The following is an 18,936-nucleotide window of genomic DNA, read 5'->3' as shown; positions in this document are numbered from 1 at the left end:
CATTCCATGAGACTAAAAAAAAATCAAAATATGTAGGGGTTGCCATTAACCTGTGTATGCACTTGTCCTTCAGACAACAAGGTGACTGAAAATGTTGCCTTTGAATGTATTATTATTATTCCCATACCATTATAACACAGAATAAGACAAATTATGCTACCCTCTGCCTATTGGCTACTTAGCTTATTCAAGCCCGTCTCAAAACACTACACTGCCCATTTAAGTCAGAAAAAAAGCTCTTTATCTGACTTGCTTTTCAAAGAGGTCTACAACTGCACACATCTTGTGCTCTTGCAGGAAGCAACCACTCCACCATTGCTGACTAGAAATGTGCTATAACTGGGCTAATAACTCACTTAATAGCCAAGAATACAAACAAATGTACACACCTGGACACATGCAAAACAAGTGCATCTACTCACTACCACTCATGCTGTAAACACAGTCCAGTTAAAAGGGAATGGCACAGATCCATATATGGCAATGATCTATTTGCATTCAGGGATACTGCAGCTCTGATTGGATATGGCGCACCAGTCTGTGTAAAGTATGGGACTGACTTGTTGATAGTGTTAACTAAAGGGGAAAACTAGAAAGTTGAGTGAAGTTCAATCTCGTGCTTCTCTGTGCGAGCTGATATTTCTTCTGCGTGGCAGTCCCGGGGGAGCTGTGCACGCGCAGAGCATAGAGGGAACATTACCTACAAGTACATCACATTTCCAGTGTGGGCTCTCTGCTACTTTTCAAGTTATGATACATTTTATGAGCACCACCAACACAATGAATGGGAAAATGAATTCAAAAGGGAATTGCCTCTGCTGGTGATTTGCTGAATGTGCAATCCGACATGAGGCTGTGATTGATTAATGACCCATTATGTCAATTGCTATGTATAAAATGGATAACCCCACACTGGAAACTTTGTGTTTTAAGAGTATAGTTCCAAGCAATGTCTTAAAATAAACAAAATCAAAAAGGGTACTTTTGAGATATGAATAGTAGTTTTAATGTTGAATAAATTAATGTACTTAAAAAAAATATATATAGAATCAAGACATACCCCATATTTTAAAACACACTATAAGAATATAATGACACCAAGATGTTGTCTGTATCACGTACAGTTCACGGATCATAGGGTCTTATTGGAGGCATGTACAGTATAGGTCTAAAAAGGGCCTAAAATGTATACTTTCATCATGATTTTTTTTTAAACTATCTGTGATACCAAAAATATTATCGGGGCATGCTGCCGTGAAATCGGCCAATACTGTTAAAATAACCACGTAAGTCTGAGTTTTCAGGGAATTTTACGCAAATCACAAAGCTCATCAGCATAAATTCTAAGCAACAAAAGGGTGATCAAATTAAGATCCTACATCAATAAATAAAATCAATAAACATGTTTTTCATTTTTTTATGCACAACATACGTTTTTGAAGAGCTGCTCAGCCAGCTCCTTGATATGGTTCATGACTTTGTGCGGGCTGCACTCCTCCTGGCGAATACGCTCCACCTGATTGGCTATCAGCTGTAGACACAGGAAAAGACAAACAGGAAGTTAGAATGCTTTTTCCTTCACATCTGTACCACTGATTGGGGGGGGGGGGGGGGGGGGGGGGGAGTACTCACATCATCGAACAGGTCTGTGGGTCTGTAAGGCGGCCCTCTCTCCGATATGAACCCAGCGAATGCCATACCATCCAGAACCTTCATCAGGAAGTCATCCTCAGTCAGAGCCCTCTGGCCCAGGAATGCAGCCTGGAGGAACACACACACACACACACACACTCGTCAAGCCGGAGATTCTTGGGATCCACTCTTCCTTTCTAAGTGTTAGACTCAAAACAGTTTGCAGGTCTGTTTAGAGGAAAATGTTTTTGTCCTCCAGGCAGACATTAAAGTGATATATTCCATTGTGTTCATAAAGACCATAGTTAGTTCCAGGCTTGTATGAACACAATGTAATATATCATCTTAGGAATAAAGAGAGATAGAAGGTGATGTATACCTTATGGAAGCGGATGACTGGTTCAGGGTGGATCCGGATGATGTGCAAACACCAGCGATAGCCATTGAACAGCTGGCCGAACAGCCACAGAAACACAGCCCGGATCTCCTTATCCTGCAACACACAGACAGGGAATTATAACATACTGAGGGGTAAGTATGGGACAGCTGGACAGTAAGCCTGAGAAAGCTCAGAAATCCAGAGACCTTGCTGCAGCATTGCCCCAAACAAAGGGATAGGGACTTTCTCAATTTACATTTGAGCCATTTAGCAGATGCTCTTATCCAGAGCAACTTACAGTAGTGAGTGCAATTGTATTCCTTATTTTTCCACACACACCTTCCACCGAGGATAGAAGGGCTCAACATTACCTGGATCTTGAGTGTGGAGGGCTGTGTGGAGGAAGGGGGGAAGGCATGGTCAGCCATCTCCAGCTCTGGGTCCAACACCTACAAACAAGATGGCAGGAGTCATATTACAACAACATGGACAGAAATATCATCTAACAGTCTTCTCATTACATCTGTTCAGTTCATCAATATTATTCAGTCCATAAATCCTACAGCAGCTGCTGCTACATTTTGGCATTCGGACACCGCTTCATCGGGTATCATAAATTACAATACGGTGTCAGAAGCTTTTAAGAAGATGAGAATTCTTGGAAGCCTCTCTCATAAATGAGACCGATGTGGCTTCAGACTAAGCAGCAAACACCCATTAACTAAATTAGCTGCAGAATCTCCTATTCACAGTCCTATTTGTGTTTGGGGATGGTGAGGTGATCTAATTCAGCTAATCGTGAAGAGAGCAGCAGAGTACCTAGATAAGCCCACACCCAACAGTTGCTGCCCAACTATCTCTAGAAGCATCACTGCAACAACCTTCACCCACCGCACTCCACCAACCCCCACATAACTTGTCCAGATAATTAAACAAATGAACTATTCCTCCAGTTGCAAAAGCTATCACTTTTCACGCACTACAATTATCCTCTCTGTGCTGGTCTGGGTGAAGGTCACTTAGGCCTGTTATGTGAGCCGGCTGGGGGGCTGAGGCTTGGACAGCGCTGCACAGAGACTGACAGTGCAGGCAGACAAATGCAGGGCGGAATGAACCCCACGATCACACACAATGTGCTTCACTGGTTATGGAAGGAAGCATGTGTGCATACACGTCACATGCACATAGTGTTTTATTGACTCAGGACACAGAGGACTAGCACTTCCAGTGAAATTGTCCCTGCATTACAGGGCTCTGGTCTCATTCCAGCCATGCAGGGTCACCGGGCCAGCACTACAAGTCTCTATGGCCCACACAGGTTAGGACAGAGGGAGACAGGGGGAAGAAAAGAAAGGAGGACAGAAGAGGGAAGTGGGAGAGGCCTGTATATTGTATTGTAGAATGGTCAGGTCCCATCAGAGGACTGGTTGTTCTGAGATGGAACAATTTTACAGTCCCTATTACTTACCAGAGCAGGTATTGGCTGGTACCTAGCTATTTCCACTGTGTTGTTTTTCAAACATCTAGGAATGTTTAAACATGGTAATGAAGGACAAGTGGGAAGTATACTGGTTGAGGAGCAGCTCCTTTTCAATGTACCTCTGACCGAGAGGACACAGTAACAGCCTAACCCTGTCTCATTCTCTTTTGCCTTTTCTTGCTTTCCCTCTCTCCCCCCCTTTCCCTCCTCATTTGTCCCTCCCTCCTCCTCTCCTGTTCAGTCTAGCCGTAACAGATTGGCTAGTAACCGTGCAGATTGAGTATGGCTCATGTTTCATGCCCTCCAGCCAATAGAGATCATAGAGACCAGCCTGAGATAAAGCCCATTGGCCTCAGACAGACAGCCTTGGAGAGTTAAAAGCATGACCACTGTATACTGTCACATGTACTAAAATATAATTTACCACGGACATGTGTCAAAAAACTACCAAAAATGGTTCTCTTCTATAACAGTTAAGAAAAGTGCCAAAAAGCTAATGAAGTACGCATTTTGAGCAGTTCCGAGCAATGCCGGTCTGGCAATATTCTGAGCAATCTACGCAAGTCCATATCAAATGTTCCTTCATATTAAAACATACAACTTGACTCTTATCCTGATAAAGAAATGAGGGGAGGAAGACATTTTTATCAAGGGAATAATATGTTCCCAAATATTTCTCATGTGGGACAGCATGTCAGATTCTATAATTCATCTTCTCCCTCTGGTCCAACTCTGATAACACAAACAGTTTGGGCTGTGGGAATCAATGCCAATGTCATACAGGCAAACAAATAAACCCTCTTTTGGCTCCAGATTGTAGTATCATTTCATTCATTGAAGATGGGAATATCCATTCTTTCATAATTCTTTATTGGACTACTGTGTATTACAGTAAGCTCTGCACATGCCAACTCACACCAATTGTGAAACTAAAAACAGACGTATCCTCATGAACAGTTCATGACTGCATTGTTTTTATTTGTGTCTCATGGGTAATTTCAATATTGTAAAATATGATATTGTTTTATGTGTGTAATGGTAGTTCCGATACCTTACAATTAGAATAGAAGATTGTGGTAAATTACTTTGTGATCACAAACACGATTGCTTACAATATCAACCAGAATCATTCAATAAATAAAATCTGCCACCATGTGTTTGTTGTAGCTAATGATGGGAAAGCAATGGCATGGCTCTCCTCTACATAGAAACAAAAGCATAAAACCAGCCATAGACACCAATGATAGGCAGGCACAATCAGAAAATCAGATTAGTTTTACATAACATGGATCTTATCTGAACAAGAGGAATTTCCAGATTGTGCTGGCAGTGAGAAGCTCGATTACAATAAGGAACTTGATCTTATTTAGAAAAGGAGTTGGTTCAGAAGTAGTAAATCAACATCTCAATGTGATGCTGTGCTTAAACCACTATAGCTGTACATGGTTCAGGGTAATACATAGTGGGAGTCCCTGTGTTGGGTTAACGTGCTGTACTGGTATTGGTGACTCTGATGTAGCTGTATGACGTGAAGGTGTAGAAGTCTTAAGGGTGTTGCGGTGAGGTGTGAGTGTTGTCGTCACGGTGGTTACCATGGAGAGGGCAGTCTGGGTCTGCTGCAGGAGGGGGTCGGGGAGCAGAGAGATGTGGACACACTCCGGGATGGTCACCGTGCCTCCGTCCAGGTCAGCGATGATCACATCCAACTGTAGAACAACACACACAGACGGCTCAGTCAGTGCGATATCTTTGATTGATCTTGTAAGAGATCACTGTACTGCATAGTGTACATGAGGCTAAGTGTGCTGATTGAGAACAGTAGTGACTGACAGAGCCACAGACACACACACAAATGCTTCTGTCAGCTGTTCATTACAGAACTTTACCTACTGCAGCAGTGAAATTGACCTTTTAACAGGCAGTTGGGTTGCCAAGGCGATAACCTCTCACCCCCTAACACTCCATCATCAATCGATCAATGAGAGCCATGTGACTGTATAGTATACTATTATACAGACAGGCAGTCCGTTGTTAAAAGTCATTACATAACAAAGCATGGCGAGGGACCACATGTAGTTTAACGCACCCTAACCTAGACCTCAGAAACATGACACTATAATGACTGTAATTTCATAGTCCTAAATCCCAATCTGAAATGTATTTAGTGCCTAGCCCACTACTACTATTTTACCTGCCTTCACTCTAAAATGTACCTTGTTTTTATTGAATATCCTTTTGTATTATTCTTTCCTCAGAGCTTTGAGATAACTAATGAAAAGCAATATACAAAATAAATATATTATTAGTATTATTCATCTTAACCATTAGTTTGTCCTTAATAACAAAAGGAAACGTTCAAAGTCATCCAACATTCCACTGGATATAGAATGAAGATATTTAAGTTACATGTCATGTATATTGCTAATGTACCTTGGCATGGTTTACAAAGACCATTGTGTTAGTACTGAGAGGGGTTTAAGCTAAAAGAGGTTTCAGATGGCTAAAACACAGCAGGTCTGGGTTGTTGAGTGAGATGAATTATAGATAAGGAAAGAAGGCCAGAGAACTGACAATATCCAATAATCAAGATCGTACCACAGGCTGTCAAAGTATGGGGGGGGCAACACAGAATTAAGACGGTCTTTACTGGCATCAGATAGGCTTTACAAATGCATACCACTGACGGAATATATAAACATGATCTAGAAAATAAATCAAAAAGAAGTATTGTAGATTGGAACATACGGTCATGCTACCCACCAGTTCCTGGGTCTCGGAACGGAAGAAAGAATTGACCCCGATGATGAAAGGCGTGGGCGTGCTCAGCACCTCCAGGAGTTTGCCCGGCAGGATGGGGACGTAAGTAAAACTGGCGGGAGGGAAAACAAGAGGAAATCAGATTTATCAGGAATCAGATTAGGAGATGATATGATAAGTGAGGAAATCACCCAAACTAACATACAAATATCTTGTTAATCTTGTTAATCAAATCCCTGTAAATTCACAATATTAAAAAGACATCTATGAACCTATTTTACAATGAAAAACACACACACACCTGTATTTGAGGGGGAACATGATGGCCAGTAGTGCTCTGCAGGCGTCTGTTAGTCTCTGGTAGCTGCTGGACAGGAACAGGATTTTGTGTTCCGTCAGAGCAGCACAGAACAGATACAGGACGTTCACTATACCTGAGAGCAACAACATAACAGAGGTACAGTATTCACTTTACTTGCAGGGAAAGACCGACTGCGTGGATTGTAAAGATCAAATGTATCTTCAAACAAAATGATCAAACATGCAGGCATTAAGACATATCTACAACCAATACCCCAAAATGACAAAGCAAACACAGGTTCTTAGAATTATTTTGCAAATTTATAACAAAAACGAAATACCTTATTTACATAAGTATTCAGACCCTTTGCTATGAGACTCAAAATTGAGCTCAGGTGCATACAGTTTCCATTGATCATCCTTGAGATGTTTCAACAACTTACAGTCCACCTGTGGTAAATTCAATTGATTGGACATGATTTGGAAAGGCACACACCTGCCTATAAGGTTCCACAGTTGACAGTGCATGTCAGAGCAAAAAAACCAAGGCATGAGGTTGAAGGAATTGTTCGTAGAGCTCCGAGACAGGATTGTGTCGAGGCACATATCTGGGGAAGGGTACGAAAAAAGGTCTGCAGCATTGAAGGTCCCCAAAAACAGTGGCCTCCATCATTCTTAAATGGAAGAAGTTTGGAACCACAGACTCTTCCTAGAGCCTGGCCAAACTGAGCAATCGGGGGAGAAGGGCCTTGGTCACTGCCTGAGCTCTAGAGTTCCTATGTGGAGATGGGAGAATCTTCCAGAAGGACAACCATCTCTGTAGCACTCCACCAATCAGGACTTTATGATTGAGTGGCCAGACAGACGTAAGCCACTCCTCAGGAAAAGGCACATGACAGCCCACTTGGAGTTTGCCAAAAGGCACCTAAAGGACGCTCAGACCATGAAAAACAAGATTCTCTCGTCTTATGAAACCATGATTGAACTCTTTGGCCTGAATGCCAAGTGTCACACCTAGCACCATCCCTACGGTGAAGCATGGTGGCAGCATCATGCTGTGGGGATGTTTTTCAGTGGCAGGGACTGAGAGACTTGTCAGGATTGAGGGAAAGACGAACAGCGCAAAGTACAGAGAGATCCTTGATGAAGTCCTGAGTACTCTGAAACAGGTTCTCAGACTGGGGGGGCGAAGACAGGTCAACGACCCTAAGCACACAGCCAAGACAACACAGGAGTGGCCCAGCCAGCGCCGGACTTGAACCCGAACGAACATCTCAGGAGAGACCTGAAAATAGATGTGCAGTAATGCTCCCCATCCAACCTGACAGAGCTTGAGAGGCTCTGCAGAGAAGAACGGAAGAAACTCCCCAAATACAGGTGTGCCAAGCTTGTAGCGTCATACCCAAGAAGACTTGAGGCTGTAATCACTGCCAAAGTTGCTTAAAAAAAGTACTGAGTAATGGGTCTGAATACTTGCGTAAATGTAATATTTCAAAACCTTTTATTGCTTTGTCATTATGGGGGTATTGTGGGGTATTGTGTGTAGAATGATGGGGGGAACACAATTTAATACATTTTTGAATAAGGCTGTAATGTAACAAAATGTGGAAAAAGTCACGGGTTCTGAATACTATCCGAATGCAGTGTACACACAGACAACTGTTAAAAAGTTTGGGGTGACTTAGAAATGCCCTTGTTTTCTAAGTGTGTCTAGTGTGTGAAACAGATGCCTCAAGTCCTCAACTGGCAGCTAGATTCAATAGTATCTGCAAAACACAGTCTTAACATCAAAAATTAAGCGGTGACTCCGGGATGCTGGCCATCTAGGCAGAGTTACAAAGAATAAGCCATATCTCAAACTGGCCAATAATAAAAGACTAACATGGGCAAAAGAACACAGACACTGGACAGAGGAACTCTGTCTAGATGGCCAGCATCCCGGAGTTGCCTCTTCACTGTTGACGTTGAGACTGGTGTTTTGTGGGTACTATTTAACTTCTTGGATATAGGGGGCGCTATTTTAATTTTTGGATGAAAAACGTTCCCGTTTTAAACAAGATATTTTGTCACGAAAAGATGCTCGACTATGCATATAATTGACAGCTTTGGAAAGAAAACACTCTGACGTTTCCAAAACTGCAAAGGTATTGTCTGTGAGTGCCACAGAACTGATGTTACAGGCGAAACCCAGATAAAAATCCAATCAGGAAGTGCCGCATTTTTTGAAACCGCCTCATGCCAATGACTCCTTATTTGGCTGTGAATGGGCCACGAATGAGCTTAGGCTTTCTGTCGTTTCCCCAAGGTGTCGACAGCATTGTGACGTATTTGTAGGCATATCATTGGAAGATTGACCATAAGAGACTACATCTGCCAGGTGGTCGCTTGGTGTCCTCCGTTGCGATTATTGCGTAATCTCCAGCTGCAGTATTTTTCCGTTCGCTTCTGATGAGAAACCAACTGTCAGGACTGATATATTATCGAATAGATATGTGAAAAACACCTTGAGGATTGATTCTAAACAACGTTTGCCATGTTTCTGTCGATATTATGGAGCTAATTTGGAAAACAGTTTGGCGATGTAGGGACTGCATTTTCCGGTCTTTTTCTTAGCCAAACGTGATGAACAAAACGGAGCTATTTCGCCAACACAAATAATATTTTTGGAAAGAAATGAACATTTGCTATCTAACAGAGTCACGTCATTGAAATCATCCGAAGTTCTTCAAAGGTAAATTATTTTATTTGAATGCTTTTCTTGTTTTTGTGAAAATGTTGCCTGCTGAATGCTAGGCTTAATGCTATGCTAGGCTATCAATACTCTTACACAAATGCTTGTGTAGCTTTGATTGAAAAGCATATTTTGAAAATCTGAGATGACAGTGTTGTTAACAAAAGGCTAAGCTTGTGTTTGAATATATTTGTTTCATTTCATTTGCGATTTTCATGAATAGGAAACGTTGCGTTATGGTAATGCGCTTGAGGCTATGATTACGCTCCCGGATACGGGATTGCTCGTCGCTAGAGGTTAATGAAGCTGCCAGTTGAGGACTTGTGAGGCGTCTGTTTCCCAAACTAGGCACTCCAATGTACTTGTCCTCTTGCTCAGTTGTGCACCGGGGCCTCCCACTCCTCTTTCTATTCTGGTTAGAGCCAGTTTGCACTGTTCTGTGAAGGGAGAAGTACACAGCGTTGTACGAGATCTTCAGTTTCTGACGAGTTTCAGAAGAAACGTTCTTTGTTTCTGGCTATTTTGAGCCTGTAATTGAACCCACACATGCCGATGCTCCAGATACTCAACTAGCCTAAAGAAGGCCAGTTTTATTGCTTCTTTAATCAGAACAGTTGTCAGCTATGCAAACATAATTGCAAAAGGGTTTTCTAATGATCAATTAGCCTTTTAATATGATAAACTTGGATTAGCTAACAACATGCAATTGGAACACAGTTGCTGATAATGGGCTTCTGTACGCCCATGTAGATATTCCTTTTTTTTTTTTTATCTGCCGTTTCTACAATAATCATTTACAACAATGTCTACACTGTATTTCTGATCAATTATGTTATTTTAAAATGGACAAAAAAAATGCTTTTCTTTAAAAAAAAAACAAGGACATTTCTAAGTGACCCCAAACTTTTGAACGGTAGAGTAAACTCAGCAAAAAAAGAAACATCCCTTTTTCAGAACCCTGTCTTTCAAAGATTATTCGTAAAAATCCAAATAACTTCACAGATCTTCATTGTAAAGGGTTTAAACACTGTTTCCCATGCTTGTTCAATGAACCATAAACAATTAATGAACATGCACCTGTGGAATGGTCGTTAAGACACTAACAGCTTACAGACGGTAGGCAATTAAGGTCAGTTATGAAAACTTAGGACACTAAAAAGGCCTTTCTACTGACTCTGAAAAACACCAAAAGATAGATGCCCAGGGTCACTGCTCATCTGCATGAACATGCCTTTGGCATGCTGCAAGGATGCATGAGGACTGCAGATGTGGCCAGGGCAATAAATTGCAATGTCCGTACTGTGAGACACCGAAGACAGCGCTACAGGGAGACAGGATGGACAGCTGATAGTCCTCGCAGTGGCAGACCACGTGTAACAACACCTGCACAGAATCGGTACATCCAAACATCCCACCGGGACAGGTACAGGATTGCAACAACTGCCCGAGTTACACCAGGAACGCACAATCCCTCCATCAGTGCTCAGACTGTCCACAATAGGCTGAGAGAGGCTGGACTGAGGGCTTGTTGTAAGGTCCACAGACATCACCGGCAACAACGTCACCTATGGGCACAAACCCACCGTCGCTTGACCAGACAGGACTGGAAAAAGTGCTCTTCACTGACGAGTCGCAGTTTGTCTCACCAGGGGTGATGGTCGGATTTGCGTTTATCGTTGGAGGAATGAGCGTTACACAGAGGCCTGTACTCTGGAGCGGGATCAATTTGGAGGTGGAGGGTCCGTCATGGTCTGGGTCAGTGTGTCACAGCATCATCGGACTGAGCTTGTTGTCATTGCAGGCAATCTCAACTCTGTGCGTTACAGGGAAGACATCCTCCTACTTCATGTGGTACCCTTCCTGCAAACTCATCTGACATGACCCTCCAGCATGACAATGCCACCAGCCATACTGCTCGTTCTGTGCGTGATTTCCTGCAAGACAGGAATGTCAGTGTTCTGCCATGGCCAGCGAAGAGCCTGGATCTCAATCCCATTGAGCACATCTGGGACCTGTTGGATCGGAGGGTGAGGGCCAATCCCCCCAGAAATGTCCGGGAACTTGCAGGTGCCTTGCTGGAAGAGTGGAGTAACATCTTACAGCAAGAACTGGCAAATCTGGTGCAGTCCATGAGGAGATGCACAGCAGTACTTTGTCAGTATCTGGTGTGGCCACCAACTGCATTGTTACTTTTGATTTTTACCCCCCCTTTGTTCAGGGACACATTATTCCATTTCTGTTAGTCACATGTCTGTGGAACTTGTTCAGTTGATGTCTCAGTTGTTGAATCTTGTTATGTTCATACAAATATAAACACGTTAAGTTTACTGAAAATAAATGCAGTTGACAGTGAGGACATTTATTTTTTTGCTGAGTTTATATATACACACACACACACACACACACACCTGCCTTTTCCCGCAACTCATCAAATATAGGCCTGTGATTTGCGTTCATTAAGCAATTGAACAATTGGTGAAGGTCTTTAAATCAAAGGAACATTTCCTAGGTGAGGGAACATCAGACTCTGATTGGTCCATATCACTGACATCACTGATCATAAGGTGCCCCATCGGTCCTGGGCTGAATAAACTGCATTGTGATTTGCCGTACCAAGCTGTCTAAAGAGATGGGCTACGCTGCTGCCGCTGACAGGGAGGGAGTCGTTGATGGGAGTCTGGATGACCTGTCGATCGCCCGCACCCAATGTTATAGTCCGCTAGAGAGAGAAAGAGAGGGACGCATGGAAAAAGAGAACAGATAGTGTGAACGCTCTTTCTCGGAAAAATGGGGATTAGCAACTACAGCACAATCACAGAGAGTTGGAGTGTATTGAGGAGAAATCACATAAGAATCACAAGGGTTTAGCAGGTACATTAGAACTCGACAGTAACCAGCCATTCAGAGCTGAACAGGAGAGAACTGACCTATGTTGAACTGAGAAACCCATAGCAATGGGCCTTACCACAGATTCAAATCAGCCCACCATATTAAAATGGGCCTTTATGGGAGTCAAATACCAATGACATTCCAGATTGTTCATAGAGGGACATTTCCATTGCGTTTTGGAAAGGGCAGAGTTCAAACATCTGAATGATTTCAGGGGGGTCTTAACATTTGAAATGTCTCATTGGTTTAGTGTTACTGGATAGTTCTTACGGCCATGTGACACAGAGGGAAGGGAAGTGACAGAATGATTTAGATTGATTTGTTGTTGATTGTAACATTCATGAAACATCTTAGTCATGTAAACTTCACATTGTAGCACATACATTACATTTATAGCTTAAGAGAGTTGTACTAGTTGTTGTAAAATATAAGTTGCCATCATTTGTAAGTGTGATATTTATGTTGCATGCAATGTCAATGACTGTTTTGGAAGACTGAAAAAGCATGTTAGGCGATATGAGTTAAGGCACAATTTGCACAGCATGATAGGTACCGTGGGTCTTGGCTGCAAATGAAGACCGATTACAAAGAGTTGCATACAGGACAGGTAGCACAAGGTCAAAGAAGGCATCCAATACATCACATAGAAACACAATCACAGCAGCCTCTAGGACAGACATCACATAGTAATACAACAGAATACACAGAAACAACTGGAACTACCTACAGAGGCTGTATACCACATTTGACAAGTAGGAATGCAAATTATTTTAAGTACTGAAATTCTTCCAAAATACATTTTCACTCTAAAATAGGGAATTGATTTAAAAACAGACATTTTCAAATAAACTCCAGAAGCAGGAATCTACTGTAGCCAAATCTTCATTTAAAAGTACTTAAAATACAAGGCCCAAGTATATATATCTGGGAACGAAAAGGTTGGCGTTAGCTCATGCTCTCTACAGCAGCAGCAGCAATGGGAACGCAATGATCCAGCTGTTGAACACCATTTCACCGTCACTCGTCTGATCAACAACCAATTAGATATCCTTGAATTTTTCCAGGCTACCAATAACAGATCGTAAAAAGATCAGCCATTGGGTAACAGACTGGGCCTTATCAAAGTGATTTGATTGGTTTTCCCTTGAGAGAGAGGTAGGTGAGATACATAGACATAGGAGGATCCCGACAGAATTAGGGAAAGCTAGGAGCTGATTGGTTGAAAGGAGAATAAAGTAGTCAGGCGGCATACCAAGCTCTCTTCTCTCTCCTCCTGGCACGGCTACACAAGTCAAGCACCCCAAACACACACACAGAGAGAGAGAGAGAGAGAAATACACCATAGGAGAACACACGGATTAAAGACAACAGGGTCCAAACAAAAACATGACAAAACAATGACAAAACATTAACATGACATTACAAATATACACAGATGGTAACAGCGTGGCATTATGACATGAGAGTACAGCAACATTAACATAAGGCACAGAGTCAAACCAGCTGTCAACTTTGGGGAAATAAAATGGAAGCATCCACAGCTCAGTTCAGCCACATTTAATATCTGACATTGTAGCTTAGGGCTGGGCGATAAATCACTAGCAAGAGGTAATTACTTCTCTCAATAACCATATAAAAACATTTACATTCATTTTTGTTGATGTTGATATATAAAATAATTAGGTACAGCAGTCCATTTCACCTCTGACGCAGCAGGAACATGCGGAGAAGTATACGCCCACAAAAAACCACTTCGCACCTCAATTAGTGACGTAGGCGAAAACAGTGGCAGTGATAGCCATGGAGAAGGACCAGCTTCCAACAAAGAAATTATTGATAAAAAGGGTTAAACTGTTTCAGTAATTTGGAAGTGGTTTGGCTTTTTGAAGTCCGAAAAACAGCAGAACAATGTTCGGTGCAAATTGTGCCGTAGACAGGTGGTTACGAAGTCTGGTAATACAACAAACCTTTTTCAACATCTTAAGCAAAATCACTCTTTGGAACATGCAGGAAGTTTGAGTTTGCGCCACGGTATTGATAAACGCCCCTCAAGCACCAGCCAAATCTAGGGATGTTTGCCCGAAGCAGTCAACACTGACAGCATTTATGCCATACATGCAAACATCACAAATGCTATTATGCATTGCATTGCTAAGGACATGCTACCAATTAGCACAGTCGAAAAGGAAGGTTTCAAGAAGCTTATCAATTTAATTGACACCAGGTACATGCTCCCTAGCAGCAAACATGGAACGATTTTCCATGTGTAGCTCACAATAAATAAATAAAAAATAGGCAAGTCAGTTAAGAACAACTTCTTATTTACAATGACGGCCTATCGGGGAACAGTGGGTTAACTGCCTTGTTCAGGGATAGAACGACAGATTTTTACCTTGTCAGCTCTGGGATTCGATCTAGCAACCTTTCGGTTACTGGCCCAACGCTCTAACCACGGTGTGTTCAGGCATTCTTGAGTTTGAAGCAGATATGCACCTTTTAAACGTTATTTGATTAATAACGTGATAATTATCGTTTTCGAAAGAAAAAATATATCGATATCGTGATAATTTATTTGCCATATCGCCCAGCCCTATCGTAGCTACAAACATCCGATGAGTAAATTAGTCAGATGATGTGTTTATGACCTTGGGGTGAAATAACAGAGGACTGAAATGTTATACTTGTGTAACATTGTCATTTTTCAGTAAAGTTACTTTAAAAGGGGAAATCTGCTTAGTTAATGTTTTACAGTTAATATTTCAGGAAATCAAATAAGTTATTTATGGAGATTGGCCCATTGACAGAATGTCCTTGGGCTGGTAACCAGGAGACATTGTGGAGACTAGACACAGTCATTTACAATTATCTATTAAATCCCTCATACAGACGGGCAGACGTGCGCGCACACACACAAACGTTCAGGCAGGTTCCATATCAGACTCATATATATTCCACTGTACAGTAACTGGGCTAAAGGTTGCTGCTCTGTATGTCAAGAGTGCGTATCTGACAGTTGAGATAATTGCCAGTTGCAGTAGTAAAGTGGATGTGTTGCAATGTATGTTGGGATGACAGTGGTTGACGTGGCATGACTGGGGAGAGTCCTAGCAAGTCTAGAATTGAGTCTAATAAAAAGTTAGACATTTGATAGTATCAAACCTGCTATTACACCGTAACAAACACCCAGCATTGCTCTTCAAGTACTGTTTTAATATAGAATGATCTGTGCTATAGTATCCAATGCCTGAAGATCTCGGAGTGTGTGTAAGTCAAGTGTGTTTGTTTTTGTTTGCAAGATCTATGTGTGCGTGTGTGTGTTAATGCTGATTAGTCCCATCTCTCATTCAGACCACTGCACTGCCTGCTATGAGGCCATCTGGTGTCCCATATGGTCACCCTCAGAGAACCAGTGTTTGTGTACGGTGTGTGTTCCTCACCAAGTGAAAAGTCTATGCACTTCTACAACAGATCAATAATGGCAAACACATCAGATCGATCCACGACAAACAACGGCACACAGAATCAAAACAATTCTTTGACTTTAAAAAGGTCTCAAAAATGATTGAAATTATTGACAGGTTAATGTAGCATGGAATACGCAGCATCGTTAGGCCACAAATTCCACAAAAGCAGACTAGAGCAAACTGCAAACCACTGAGTGAATATTAAATCAGCATGGTTTGAGATGATTACAGGAAATACAAAACAGACTTTTTAGAATCATCATGTTTATCTAAATAGATAAAATCACAATGAGGCAAGCGGATTGGTAAGAAGCTGCCGGAAGGTGATGTTACCTGGTCCTGAAAGCAGCCCAGTAGCCAGTCACAGGCTAAGGCCTGAGGAACCGAAAGATTTAAACTACATACTGGGGACTCATTTATCTGTAACACACAGGAGGAACCAATGTACAGCGGGGTTCAATGGCATGTTACACAAGGGAACAAAATGTACAGAAATGTACGTATAGGCCCAATATACTAGTAGTGCACGATTTAGTATACTAGTTTACTATATGTTACACTACTTCATGCTGTAGCGTCATTGAATTAGTTTGAGACAAACAGTACATTTAAATTGTGCACATAGGGTGAATACAAGAGCTAAGAAAAAAATCCTATACATTGTGTGTAGCAGTGGAGGCTGCTAAGGGGAGGAGGCTCATAATGCCTGGAACGGAGCGATTGGAATGGCATCAAACACATGGAAACCATGCGTTTGATGTATTTGATACCATTCCACTAATTCCGCTCAAGCCATTACCACAAGCCCGTCCTCCCCGATTAAGGTGCCACCAACCTCCTATGGTGTGTAGGTTACTATGCTGGCCATCTCCTCTTTGCTGAGGACCCGGCATTGACTCGGCAATGAGGGTTAGCATAGCACACCCGCTAATGCTAAGCTACAATGCAAACAGTTTGGTTAAAGTAATGTGCTAGCAGTCTGCATTGGCCAACATGCTAAGCTAATATGCTAGCAGGTTGGATGGGGCTAACAAGCTAATAGGCTAGCTGGTTGGGAGGGTTGCACAGCCCAGGAGAATACGTAAAAGTCGGTATGCATGCTGAAAGGAGGTGTGTTTACCTGAGAACCACCAGCGACGGGGATGACGCAGGTGAGGAGGTTTCCGATCACCGTTTCCAAGGGAACGCTGAGGCTATCCACGTGCACGGCGTAGATGAGTCCCAAACAGTTCTGGACAGGGGAGGCACCCAGTCAAAAGACAAGCACACACTTTCCTTGACTTGTAGTGAAATGACAAACAGGGTTTGTGGGTGAAGAACACTACCTAAAGCAAAATACAGCCAAATCAAGCCTAGAGTTGTTTCAATCACTCTTTGTTGTAACAAGAAACATAGATGAGAAGTGCAATGGGAGTATCGGACAGGGACGTGCAGTATTGTTTTGAGGTGCGTTGTACCCTGAAGACCTCTGTGTGGTCCAGACGGGACACCAGCACCAGGCTCTTGGGGGCAAAGACCTGGGCCGGCTGGACCAGCCCTGGGACTTCATCCTCATCCACCTCACTGGCCTCAGCTTTCGGTAGCTACACACACAGAATGAGACAGAATATCATACAGTGTACTGTAGCCTACTTTGTGCAAATTTTCTATAGACGTACCATTAAAAGATGTAACGTCATATCACAGATACAGCTTGGAACTTTTATAAACCGTTACCTGTTTCTAATATGATCAGATCGTCTCATTTCCACAACTTTGTTGCCAGCGTAAAATGTTGGCACATTGTTGCTACACAGTACAGCTGTAACGATACCGTTACTGGTTCATAATGACATTGGCTCAGTGTGTGAGGAGAAGTGTGGCCAGGGGGGCCTCTTCTCTTTCTCCTCCAGTCTCTCACCTTAAGGTTGTCCAGGCCCTCCCAGAACGTGAAACAGGCACAGTAGTGACGCTCTGAGTTGATGTCGGTCAGAACCGACACGAAGAACGACGGACGCTCCCTCTCTGGAACTAACTGCCATCCGTTGGGCTGACAGAACTGAGAGGAAGAAAGAGGAGGAGGGAGAGGGCGAGTGACAGAAAATGGGTCAAGGGGTGCAGGGGTCGAGAAACAAGGGAAGAAGGAGGGAAACGGGAATGAGGTGAAAAGGATAGGAGAGGGAGATATGGATGACAGGAGAGGAATATACAGTATTAGTGGGCCGAATCCCAGTGTGGTATGTCATATGTCCCTACTCTGCATCTCTCTGTGACTCACCTCTGATCTCTAGCCTATCATTTGGTTATTTTCCACCGCTAGGCTATATCAAGTTAAAGAAAACTTTCCACGTGTCAGAAATGATTAACCTTACACCCTTATTTTGGATCGGGATGAGAAATAGGCTAGAAGCAAACCAAGGAATAACTATTGTTCTGTAGGCATTCATCTTGTAATATATAATGAATGAAATACAAAACAGACATGCCATTGAACCCCGCTGTACATATATAATGAACACTTAGGAATTCTTCAATATTGACTCTGGCAAAACACATTAGACAATAATGAGGTAAACAATACTGGAATAAGGGTTATTTGGGAGACATTAAATACACATCAACTGTAAATTATTCTGGGTTATGTTGATCCCTTCATGATGCAGCCTTTCTTCAGGTACGGATGATGTACAGTTGAAGTCGGAAGTTTACATACACTTAGGTTGGAGTCATTAAAACTAGTTTTTCAACCATTCCACAAATTTCTTGTTAACACACTATAGTTTTGGCAAGTCGTTTAGGACATCTACTTTGTGCATGAAAAGTAATTGTTCCAACAATTGTTTCAGACAGATTATTTAACTTATAATTCACTGTATCACAATTCCAGTGGGTCAGAAGTTTACATACACTAAGGTGACTGTGCCTTTAAACAGCTTGGAAAACTCCAGAAAATGATGTCATGGCTTTAGAAGCTTCTGATGGGCTAATTGGACATCATTTGAGTCAATTGGAGGTGTACCTGTGGATGTATTTCAAGGCCTACCTTCAAACTCAGTGCCTCTTTGCTTGACATCATGGGAAAAATCAAAAGAAATCAGCCAAGACCTCAGACTTTTTTTGTTGTTGACCTACACAAGTCTGGTTCATCCTTGGGAGCAATTTCCATAATGACCATCGTTATGTTTGGAGGAAAAAGGGGAGGCTTGCAAGCCGAAGGACACCGTCCCAGCTGTGAAGCACGGGGGTGGCAGTATCATGTTATGGGGGTGCTTTGCTGCAGGACAGAGAGGTGCACTTCACAAAATAGATGGCATCATGAGGTAGG

General features: G+C 42.4%; 1 protein-coding gene across 31 annotated transcripts in view; it reads right to left on the bottom strand.

The window, feature by feature from the left end:
* LOC110490386 (myotubularin-related protein 5) overlaps window positions 1–18,936 on the bottom strand; it is an 81,092-nt gene that overhangs the window by 26,469 nt on the left and 35,687 nt on the right. For 4 of the 31 annotated variants that reach the window (XM_036944739.2, XM_036944744.2, XM_036944740.2 and 1 more), the window contains exons 3-15: window positions 17,533–17,670; window positions 17,090–17,215; window positions 16,753–16,863; window positions 15,966–16,052; window positions 13,421–13,450; window positions 11,893–11,998; window positions 6,550–6,682; window positions 6,237–6,360; window positions 5,084–5,197; window positions 2,383–2,460; window positions 2,012–2,125; window positions 1,633–1,761; window positions 1,433–1,531 (exon numbers count right to left, since the gene is read on the bottom strand). In XM_036944739.2, coding sequence (XP_036800634.1) covers window positions 1,433–1,531; window positions 1,633–1,761; window positions 2,012–2,125; window positions 2,383–2,460; window positions 5,084–5,197; window positions 6,237–6,360; window positions 6,550–6,682; window positions 11,893–11,998; window positions 13,421–13,450; window positions 15,966–16,052; window positions 16,753–16,863; window positions 17,090–17,215; window positions 17,533–17,670 — 1,389 coding nt within the window. The remainder of the gene's footprint in view (window positions 1–1,432; window positions 1,532–1,632; window positions 1,762–2,011; window positions 2,126–2,382; window positions 2,461–5,083; window positions 5,198–6,236; window positions 6,361–6,549; window positions 6,683–11,892; window positions 11,999–13,420; window positions 13,451–15,965; window positions 16,053–16,752; window positions 16,864–17,089; window positions 17,216–17,532; window positions 17,671–18,936) is intronic. The other 27 variants (XM_036944741.2, XM_090200542.1, XM_090200538.1 and 24 more) reach the window with 7 other exon arrangements.

The sequence above is a fragment of the Oncorhynchus mykiss genome, chromosome 15 (genome assembly GCF_057628025.1).
Source record: "Oncorhynchus mykiss isolate SJ-2025 chromosome 15, ASM5762802v1, whole genome shotgun sequence".
In the NCBI taxonomy this organism is placed as follows: domain Eukaryota; kingdom Metazoa; phylum Chordata; class Actinopteri; order Salmoniformes; family Salmonidae; genus Oncorhynchus; species Oncorhynchus mykiss.
The sequence above is the reverse complement of the archived record's forward strand: the minus strand, read 5'-3'. Positions and strand labels throughout refer to the sequence as shown.